The 12,010-nt window shown below is 38.5% G+C and overlaps 1 protein-coding gene across 6 annotated transcripts in view; it reads left to right on the top strand.

The window, feature by feature from the left end:
- The window catches only part of LOC134224622 (retinol dehydrogenase 14), an 86,402-nt gene that overhangs the window by 42,037 nt on the left and 32,355 nt on the right, over positions 1-12,010 (top strand). For all 6 annotated transcript variants that reach the window (XM_062704050.1, XM_062704049.1, XM_062704047.1 and 3 more), the window contains exon 2: positions 660-806. In XM_062704050.1, coding sequence (XP_062560034.1) covers positions 684-806 — 123 coding nt within the window. In that variant the 5' untranslated portion in view covers positions 660-683. The remainder of the gene's footprint in view (positions 1-659; positions 807-12,010) is intronic.

Genomic DNA, 12,010 nt, shown 5'->3' with positions numbered 1-12,010 from the left:
CAATATGTGGCTCCCTGTATGTGCATGCATTTCGGGTCAATATTTACATTAAAGTACTTCCCACTCGGATAGCATGGAGCACAAATGCACCCTCTAGTTGGGGGTCCTTTTTATTTGAAACTTCGTATTCCATGCGATTGTAAATTGCAATAAATACGAAGTGAATTTCAAGGTGCGGTTGGACTTAAGTAAAGCCCTGCCAGACAACAATCGAGTGTAGTCAGATTTACGAGATTTACAGCACGGTGTTACTTGTATTGAAATCAGTGTACGCTAATGAGGGTGGTTGGTAACGAATGCCTATTTGATGAAATCAATCAGTTGTAAATACAATTGTTCGTACACCATTCTCGATTATAATGCTGCTGCTTCAAATGTGCAAAAATAATGTGAACAGAAAAGTATTTTATTACTTTAAATCCATGAGCTTGAAAGGCATTGTGTCTACCATTGTTCCATAACTTATAGATTATAGAGTTAACAGTTGTTTATAAAACAAACAATCCAAACATTTTGAGTTTGTCAAGTACTGAAAATAATTTCGATGGAGTACATGCTGACTCATTTTCCGCACACATTCTTTTACAAAAGACTTCCTTCTTCTAAAATATGTACTTGGATCAACTAAATGTTTCATTTTTCTTTTTCTTCTTTTGCAGGTTTTTCCGCCAACGTTTTAAGAAATGTCAGTGCTCGATTGGGATAGTCCTATCAGTATAGTAGGGTACGTGGTAACGGCCACTGCAGTGTTTCTGTCTTTATTCAAGTATTATCTCTACATCACATGCGGAAAAATCACATCCAGTGTAAGTGTTAATTACTGTGTACCACGAACCGAACCAACAGCCGCAATGTACTATGGGAATTATCGTTCGCTTTTTTATCATTGAAGTGGAGATTAGGATAATATAATTTTTCTCAAATATTTTGTTTCGTTTAATGCATGTCAAAACAGTTCAATCAAAGTTAATTGCCTATTTCCGGGGATTAAATCACCCGACTTGGACATTAATTTACAATGTTGTGAAAACTCATATGTGAATTTGTACGTTATGTGGAAGATATTGATTTGGAAAATGTATTGGAGGTAACCACTTTCCTTTCGATGGGACTCGAACCCATGACCCTCAGTACGCTAGACTGGTGCTTTATTCAACTAAGCTACGAAGAACCTCCGTCGGCCTTCGCAACCTAGCGGCTACTGAACGAGCTCGAGATTCCCAAATTGGACGCATAGTCAAATCACTTGCAATCCATTTCTCAAGCCAACACTTCCACATGTGTATAGTACACGTTCACATTAGAGGAACGTGTTGTTGTGAGTTGCGTGCTCTTGCCTACGCAATGCGGTCGGGTCTGAGCTTGACCTGATGAAAGCTCATTGCGCCACAGTCATCAGACTTAGGAAAATAGTGAAAATCGCAGAAAAAATGCAAACAAATGCAATTTTCTCAGCGAATAACTGTCCAATTTTGCAAATTAATACACCGTTGGAAAGATAATTGTCTACAATTTGAAGAGGGTACGTTGTTGAGGTTGCACGGTTAATAAAAATTAGTAAAAAATGGGTAATTACTGAAAAAAATTCTATATTATCTGCGGGACGGGAATACAGCTGCGGATAGTCATTTTGGCACAAGGTCGAACAATTTTTTTTTGTGTTAATTACGATTATCGATTCTTCGAGCACAACCCAAAAAAAATCATACAAATTAAACACAGCTTGAAAGGTGGAACTGTTGAATGTGAAATTAAGTCTTAAAAATGTTACACACTTAATTTTTATTTTTGTTAAAAATGGGTAAAAACAGATAAAAAATAATCTTTCCATATAAAAACTGTATCTATCCAACTGGCCAAAAAAGTTTTTAATGTTTTCACGATAACTTTGTTTATATATTCCCAAAGTTTATATATTCAGCGGGAAAATTCTCCCTATCCTTTAACCCGGTGGCCATCTTGACGTTTACCTTCGCAGTCGAGCCTGCGAGCGTAAGACCGCCGCGGTATTCTAGAAAAAGATATGCGCGACAATATATTGTGCAATAGTAATTTAATCAAAAAGAAATCTGAAAAGAAATGTTTATGATAATATGGAGCATCGTTTTACTTTTTGTTCCAAAAGAATCTCAAATAGTCAAGAGTGCATTTGAGTATTTATTACATATTTCCTACAGTGAAATATTACGAAGGATTTAGAGTCCAAATATCTTGATTAAAAAAAAACTCGTTACTGAAATAATGTACGAACCATTCAAAGTACGAGTTGATTAGCCCGGGCAGAATATTCAGATTTTGTTAAATCACTTTTATTATTCGAAGATCTTGACAGCTCTGAAAATTTAAACGCTGAAGGCAATGCACTAGACGAACTGATGGACGATGTTGAACAACTGAATGATGATTTTTGCTTTTGATGAAACTTTAGAAAATGAATAGAATTGCTTGTGAATTTGATTTACTTAATAAATACAATTGTTATGACAATTTATCAATGGAAATTATGTTTTCATTCATTTGTGTAGTATTCATCTAAACAAAAATAACACTAAATCAACAATTTCATCAACACCACAATACACAGATCGAGGCCACATCTCTCCACCCACGGTTGCGCCCCACGCTCACCAATTTTGTAGTATATTCATCCTTGCAGTACCTATAAACAACAGAGAAAAATAATCAACTTAGTTTAAGTTACCGCCATCGGGGTGACAATGGGTCATCGCTCTTACCGGCAGCCTGGAGATCGTAGAGCAAAATCGTCCAAAAAGGTCTCTTATATTTTAGTCTTCTTTCCTTCAGATACATTCAATCCATTCTACAAGCATTCTAAGTAGTTGAAACAGTTACCCATTCTCACCCCCATTTGACGCATTGTCACCCCCGACGACGGTATTGTAATGTGTCCAGTAAAAATAATGGAAAAATATTAAAGAATAATCCTTTCAACTAGTTTGAATGATTTATAATACACGTAAAAAAATATTTCTAGAAGGGAGGGGTTGTAGATAAGTGTGTGTGGGGGAGGGTGAGGTTTGGTAGACAAATAATTCTTCACCAAAATACCTGATTGATAAAACAATTTTATTATACAACATATTTTTAAAAAATGGGGGGGGGGCGTCAGATTTTGGCTAGGAGGAGAGATTCTTCCAGCTCTCCTATTTAATCTTAGACACATCAACCATATTCTAGTTTTGATTTGCATTTAAACTGTTCCTATAATTAAAAACAAACGTTTATTATTCAGGAATACGTAGCTCATGACTGGGTTAAATACTAGTTACACCTTCCCGATGCGATGATAATACATAGATATTACTAATTTTATGCTAAACTTACTAGAATACTATCATGAAATGCCAAAAAACCAAAAAAATATATTGGCCACCACTTTGTATGGAGCCGCCCCATAGTAATAACCGGTGCCAGCGTAAGTGGTAAAAACCGTTTTTGTCAATTTTATGTCTTTAACACCAACGGCTTCTGTTCGCAAAGATCTAGTAAAAGAACAACAAAAATGTGATTTATGACAACTAAAGCTGGAGATATGCACTTTTTTTATTTCTGGTACATATCACAATCGCAATTTCGTTTCCAGAAAAAGTGATACATGTACAATTCTACACACTAAAGTCAGCTCATTGAAAAGAAAATTTGACAGCATGGATGTTTCTGCAACTGATTTTAACCCTATTTTGAATTTCAAGATGGTTTACTACCTTTTAAAAAAAACTTTATAAATGTACATTAGGGTGGCTCAAAAAACACTTTTTCAAATTTTTTGATGGGCCGCCCTTTTATTCGGTTCTATTTGATGCCCTGATGCTCTGGACAAAATTTCAACCAAATCGGTTTGGGCAGTGCTAAACTCGTTGGAAGTTTATATGGAAAAATGTATGCAGAAACATCCAAAAACAGTGATTTGCCGTTGGACGGCACAATTTATGATCAAGAACCATGATACTCATTCAGTTCTTGAAAAATAAAATACAGAATGTTATGCTGAAAATCGCGAGAACTAATAATTTGAGCACTGCCCAAACGTTGACCGATTTGGCTAAAATTTTGTCCAGAGCATCAGGGCATCAAATAGAACCGAATAAGAGGCCGGCCCATCAAAAAATTGAACAAAGTTTTTTCCATACTAATTTGAGCCACCCTAATGTACTTTTACTGGCAGTGAATCTCGGTTTCTGTTGCATTTTGTTCCCATTAATAGTGGTAGGGGAGATATGTAAAAAATACGCCGGTTGGGAAAAATGCACCACCCCCTGTTCTTGGTTTAAGTATATCCCAAATTTTGTCTCAAAAACGTAGGCAGCTGAAACCAAAACAAATTTGTATGCCGTCAAACGAAATAACTCTGTCAAAAATTCGGTATTAAAAATTAAAAAAATAAAACATTATTTTGGCTCATTCCAACGCAATTTCGGCGGTTCTGTCCTCAATGCTTTTCTTTAGATACAAAAAATATTTCCACCTCATTCCCATCAGTCTGAGACGTTGACTAACTGAAAGGATAGAGTTGACACTAACCTTGTGCAGAATAGTTTGAAAAATTTGGTGAAAAATACTGGAATATTTTGATTATCATTCCTGGGTGGCGCATATTGCCCAGCATCGTTCATTTTGGATTAAAATTCTCAATTTTGGAATAAAATCGTTTTGTTGCAATATTGCTGGCTTTACATGGAAATTTTTGGACCACATAATGAATGATATGTTAGATTATTGATAAACACTTCGAAAATACATGTTTTTGGAGGAAATCACCATTAAATTAAGAGTTTAGCTTATTGACCGCATCTATACTACATGTGCATTTTGTTCCAACTAACTTTAAATTTGTCAAGAAACTTCGCATTTTTCTCAATACTACCTTTAGGCACATCAGTCATAACACGCTGGAGCAGTTGAAATGCAGATAGTTGCAAAATTGAATTTTATTTTCGAAGTTTTTAGAAAAATGCGTCACCTGTAAAATATACTCAATGTAATATGTACCTCTATCGCTGGCACCTGTTCATTTCATGATGAATCTGCCAAGCTTGTAGAATCTCAGGGATCCGTACGACATGGGATGTCTGAACAATCTGTAACAGATCCGAAAAATCCGAACGGGGGTACTATGGTAGTCAAGTGTGTCTACTGAACTTGGAGAATGGAGGGATGGAGGTTTAAATAATTCTGAGAATCTAAACAATTTCCATAAGTAGTTATTCTACAATCTATGCATTCTGGAGGATCAACAAATGTTTATTTGTCAGACTTAAGATAACGCGGAAGTCTTATAACCTGAAGGGTATAAAAATTGTGCACGCAAAAACAAATCTTAGAATTGACCTTTCCCGTCAAAAATTATCTTGTTACATTGTCTCATTCAAATCTTTGGCTTATTTAAAATATATGCCAATATATGCCAATAAGTGCAAAAAATTTTTTTTTTCAAAACCGCTCTCTCGGAACCTCTAGGATTACGCTGCCGGTAGTAAAGTTAATCAGTTAGTGCGTGTTGGCTCTTGGTTCAGCGTCAGAATTTTTGAGCAGATGTAAGGTTTTGATAAACTGTAAATTTATTTAAATACGCACGCACCCACACAAAAGCACATACACACATTCACTTAAACCCACATACACACTCATATACACACATACATATATACACACATAAACAAACTTATATACATCATACATAAATACGCACACGATTTTTATTATATATTAGGGATCTATATTATTGGAAGCGTTTGGTACGGGAGGTCCACGCTTTCTTCCTTTCCCCTCGATTCCAAGCTATTAAGTGACTTTAGGTATTCATGAAGTCGCTCAATATCTAGGAATCATCTCTGCGGTACATTCTGCGTAGTTGGCCTGGCCATATGAAAAGAAAAATTACGGAATTCAGAAACCGTCAGGATGCTTTCAAGTATTGGCTACGCAAGTATGAGATTAAATTAGATTAGATTAGATTAGAAAACCGCTCTGTCGGAACCTCTAAACTATTTTTTAGAATTTTGGGTTGTTCTACAGAAATGCTCCAGATGTTAGAATCTTTCATTTAATCTTGACTTTTCGAACATAGTGTTCTTTGGGACACCCTACTCTGCATGATTCTAATACAAAAAAGTAAATTTTTAATAAAGATACTGTCCTAAACTAATAAGCCATTATCCGTTTTTATTTCATTATTATTTATTTATTCAGACTAAGGCCGAAGTGGCCTGTGCGGTATATAAAAGTGTTCTCCATTCGGCTCGGTCCATGGCTACACGTCGCCAACCACGCAGTCTACGGAGGGTCCGCAACGATCTTCCACCTGATCGATCCAACTTGCCCGCTGCGCACCTCGCCTTCTTGTACCCGTCGGATCGTTGTCGAGAACCATTTTCACCGGGTTACTGTCCGACATTCTGGCTACGTGCCCGGCCCATCGCAGTCGTCCGATTTTCGCGGTGCGAACGATGGATGGTTCTCCCAGCAGCTGATGCAACTCGTCGTTCATTCACCTCCTCCACGTACCATCCGCCATCTGCACCCCACCAGAGATGGTACGCAGCACTTTCCTTTCGATAACTCCCAGTGCGCGTTGGTCCTCCTCGAGCATCGTCCAGCGTTGAGCGTTTTGTAGATTGTCAATTTGGTACGGCGGCGAACTCTATTCGATCGGAGCGTCTTGCGGAGTCCAAAGTACGTACAAGTTCCAGCCACTATGCGTATCCGAATTTCTCTGCTGGTTTTCGGCAGTCACCAGTGAGCCCAAGTACACAAATTCTTCTACCACCTCGATTTCGTCACCACCGATGCAAACTCGCGGTGGGTGGCTCACATTGTCTTCTCTTGAACCTCTTCCTATCATGTACTTTGTCTTCGACGTGTTAATGACTAGTCCGATCCACTTGGCTTCCCTCTTCAGTCTGATGTAGGCTTCCTCCATCTTCTCAAAGTTACGTGCCATAATATCTATGTCGTCGGCGAAGCCAAATAGCTGGACGGACTTATTGAAAATTGTACCACTCGTGTTAATCCCTGCTTTTCGTATTACCCCTTCCAAAGCGATGTTGAATAGCAGATACGAAAGACCATCACCTTGCCGTAACCCTCTGCGCGTTTCGAAGGGACTCGAGAATGCCCCTGAAACTCGAACTACGCACATCACCCGATCCATCGTCGCTTTGATCAACCGTGTCAGTTTATCCCAGAGGAGCGACATCCAATTTTTTACTATGGATTTTGACAGGTTTGCCTGTTCGTTCTTTTTGGGGATAAATTTATCCCCAGTGGTAAATTACCCCAATACTGATTTATTTTGCAATAGTATGTGCGCGAATTTTGAATGTTTTCGTTTTTACAGGAGAATATGATGCAAAACGCCCATGCCACTTAATAATGCAACATGATACAATCATGATTTAATAGAGAAAAAAGGAACAAACTATAAATTAAAACTATTTTACACTCGATTCCTTGCTTTAAACTTAAGAATGTTCAACTTATTTGCTCATTTCTTCAGAATGGTACTTTCACAAGGTACTGTCTATGCTTTTGTTCGTTTTATATCATGTTCACCCTCGTAATTGTTTATGTTGCATTCGCAGTGCACTCGTATTGGTGACTTAGAAAAGATGTGACAAAGATGGCGTAGCTTGTCATCCCCGTGGTTTATCCGGAAATCCGTGTTCGTGCATTAGCTACCATAGCTGGTCTCGATCGATTGTATCATATGCGGCTTTGAAGTCGATGAATAGATGATGTGTGGGCACGTTGTACTCGCGACATTTCTGCAGTACTTGGCGAATGGCGAACACCTGGTCCGTGGTGGAGCGTTCGACCATAAAACCCACCTGGTACTGCCCCACGAGCTCCCTTGCAATTGGTGCTAATCGACGGCATAAAATTTGGGAGAGTACCTTGTGATTGCGCGGTAGTTGCTACAATCCAGCTTATCGCCCTTTTTGTAGATGGGACACACGACACCTTCCATCCACTCCTGCGGCAAAACTTCCTCCTCTCAAATCTTGGTAATGACCCAGTGCAGCGCTCTAGCCAGTGCCTCACCACCGTGTTTAAATAGCTCTCCTGGTAGTTGGTCAACCCCAGGGGCTTTGTTGTTTTTCAGCCGGCCTATCTCCTCCTGGATTTCCTGGAGATACGGAGCCGGTAGAATTATGTCCTGCACGCGTTCTCCCAGGTCCATCACCATACCGCCATACCACCACCGTTTTTATTTCAATCAATGTAATAAAATCATCCAAATAAAAATAAGCCAAAATTGTATACAGACTTTGCAAGGTTTTAATTGAAAACTGTATTAAAATCTTTCATCCACTGGTTGGGCGTGAGAAAATCAAGGAATTTTAGGATTTACAGAATTAAAAATAACTAAAGATATTCTGGAAAGTTTAGGTCAAGACACTTATATGAATTCGAAGGGTCTGAATCAGCCCCATAATTTGAAAAAAATTCAATACATATTATAAACTGTGTAAAATCAGTAGCTACTATAAATCTGCAAATATATAAAAATCTTCAAAATGATGAAACCGTCTGAACATCCGAAGACTGAAAAAAGAAGAAATTTCACCGTCTTTAACAAATGGTTTTTCTGACTTGTTCAGTCAGTTACGTAAGACAGTAAATAATGTTTTGCTCATTGAAGAGTTGCAATGAGTGGAGCGGAAATCGAACCACCCTCCATCATATCGTTGCTTATTTCAATCTGTAGATTGATTTTTAGGTATTCGTTTCAAGTTTGTTGTAGATTGTTAGGCGGAAATCTCTTTTTAAACGATTCGATTCGATTTTAAAATAAATATGTACTGCATAAGGTGTCCCGGATTGGTCCGAGGAAAATCTGGTGACTTTATTCTAGGGAGTAAATGACGTTTGATTGTTTATTTCCTGCAATATCGCAAATGTATGTGTGTGAGTGAACGCCTGTTACATAAAAGTATATTAGTTGTAGTAATGATACGTCCACAAATCACTCCACTTCAAAACCATGTTCAATTGATTTGTTAAAAACTATTCAATTTTTTTTCGATTAGATGCGGCTGAATGAATGTGCAGTATTGTACTTGACATATACAAATCTGGAATACTTTTAAATAATCATTGTTATCTAATCTTTTAATTCTGTATTTTCTGTACAGTATTTGTATAAAAAAAACTAACATGTTTGCCTTTCTTGTACAACAAAGTTGAACTAAAATGCGATAAAATCACTCCAAACAAACTCTTGGGACCCGGAGACCCATACACGCTAATTTTCACCTACTCAGTGACTGAGTAAAATTGTATTGCCCTCTCTTTTCTTCCCACGAAAATTTTACTACTCAAAACTATGAGTTGTCCTGCTTTTGACGGAAATTGAGTAATATTTTCGTGGGAAGGAAAGAGAGGGCAATACAATTTTACTCAGTCACTGAGTAGGTGAAAGTTAGTGTGTAGTGTTATATGCCGATCGACTTACCCCGACGGACTAAGGTAATGTCGGTGTGTGTGTTCATATGTACAAATGATTTAGGGTCATTTGGCCGAATGCCTTCAGACCGGGAGGGTAATTTGGCCGAACGCCATTTGGCCGAATGGGAAGAAGCAACAAGAAAGAAGGAATGCGGAAGAAGGAAGAAGAAAGAAGGAAAAGGAAGGAGAAAGAAGTAAGATGGTAGAAGGAAGAAGGAAAAGGAAAATAGAAGAAGGAGACAGGAAAAAGGAAGAAGGAAGAAAGAAAAAGGAAGAAGGAAAAAGGAAGAAAGGAAAAGAAAAAAAGGAAGAAAGAAGAAGGAAGAAAGAAAAAGGAAGAAAGAAAAAGAAAGAAGGAAAAAGGAGGAAGGAAGAAGGAAGTCGTTAGTATTAGAATGAGTGAAGTCTCGCTAGGCCTGGCAGGAGTGTCGGGAGGTCGATGCTTCTGCGGCACTTCAGAAATAGGAGACATGTAAGGCAAATGGTGCTACTCTGTTGTAGGACGGGATGACCACCACACTGATTGTGGATTGTCTTGGCTTCGAAATGTGGGTGGGTACCTTCTGTAACGTACCTGTGTGATAACCTGTTGGCAGTATCCAAGCCCGGGTAGGTTAGCGATGAAACACTAGTGATGTATCGGGTGTTCCAAGCCCAAACGGATGCACAGGAGGTGCACAAAGTGGAGACATAAGGGAGATGGGGGTATTACACAGAATGAGGGACCGAATGTATGGACGAGCACATAAGTAAGCCTCGCATGGTACGTGTGGTTAGTGTGACTGCTTAGGCAGTAGTGTGATCAGGCTGTCTGTGACGGAATGAGTGATGTCTCGCTAGGCCTGGCAGGAGTGTCGGGGGATTGATGCTTCTGTGGCACCTCAGAAATAGGAGACGTGAAAGGTTCTGCCTCGTAGCTGAAGTAGAAGTGGCATAGGAGCAGTGGTGTAAAATGTCATTTGCATTTGTTTGTATAAGCTTCCCCGAACTTTTTTCAGAAGTTAGCTATCAATTAATGATGCATGACGAACTTATAGCGCTTAAATGTGGCCAAATATATTATATTAACAATATGGTTCACTTCGAGCTTTTCCATATAACGAAATGGCGAACCATTTGCCGGTGATAACAACATCATCTAGCGAGCAAAGAGGAATCTAAACATGTTTTCTTCTTGTTTATTCTAGCAAATCCCATGGCGACGATAGCGACAGTCATGCAGCTGAAAAGATGACATTCGAAGGTATAGGGATGCCCATACTTTTTTCAATAAATCGATCATCAAATGATCGATTTTCCTCGTTTTAATAAAGTTTTACGGTAATATAGCGAGAAACAAATTATGCTTCGTATAGTAATAGTAGAAGCTGCTCCGACGTGGAAATGCTTGCTGCGCTAGTTTTCTACCCATAGCACAGCTGCCAACATCTGGGTGTATATGTATATGCGCGGGAAGCTAGCAATTTGTGTGGCGAAAGCATAACAAGCGGGTTATCAAACTGTCGGAGCTTGTGGTTTAAAAAATGTGGTTTTACAGAACGGTATTAGCTACACCCAAAATAATCTTACCATCATATCTACGTGAAAAACAACGTGTATGATCATTTGAAGTAAATCATTTCGTACCGTTTTGTTACAGATTTATCATATTAGAGCCCATTTTCCGTCATTGCAAAAAATAGCGTGTGTAACTCGTTGCAAAACTAATTTTTTTCAGCACTCGTAGTATCCAGCTTTCCACGCTCGGTAATGGCGGCTTGTCGGTATGTAAAAATCAATCGGTCACTGTACTTTTTGACACTAGCTGGAGGAAAACTCACTGTCGAATAGGCCTTTTTTCCCTTCCCCTCGCCCAGGAACGCCATTGAGCTTTCCTCCAGCTAGTGTCAAACAGTACAGTGACCGATTGATTTTTACACAGCGAAAAGCCGCCATTACCAAGCGTGGAAAGCTGGATTCATCCAACTAGACAAGCCTGTTTGGATAAACGTATAACTCGATATCAACTCGTACAACTCGTTATAAAAGTACAAAAAGTTATCAAAATAGTAGTTTGTGCAACAAGTTGCAAAAAGATGATTTTTTCGGCGGGAGTCATACGTTTATCGAACGAAGCTTGCCGAGTTGGATAAATACTACGAGTGCTGAGAAAATCGAGATTTGCAACGAGTTGCACACGCTTTTTTTTGCAATGACGAAAAATGGACTTTAAATATGACAAATCTGTACCAACATTATACTTGCACATATCCAATTCCTTCTAGAATTTACTCAACATGATCATTCTTGCCGTGCCACATTGCATAGTTCGATAAACCGTTAAGCGATATTGATATTGACATTTGCATTAGACAAGTGATGAAGGCATGACAGAGCATGTCATTTGTAGTCAAGCGTAAAATAAGCACATGGAAGAAAGGCAAAAATGTGCAGTAAACTTTATGCGTCAAACAAATACATTTGGTTTTTAGCTGTTTTTAGATGCGTGACCGAAAAATAATTACATATTTTATGTTTTGCAGTCTAAAATTATTTACAATAT

Source organism: Armigeres subalbatus, chromosome 3 (assembly GCF_024139115.2).
Source record: "Armigeres subalbatus isolate Guangzhou_Male chromosome 3, GZ_Asu_2, whole genome shotgun sequence".
NCBI classification, from domain to species: Eukaryota; Metazoa; Arthropoda; class Insecta; order Diptera; family Culicidae; genus Armigeres; species Armigeres subalbatus.
This window is presented reverse-complemented; position numbering and strand designations above follow the sequence as displayed.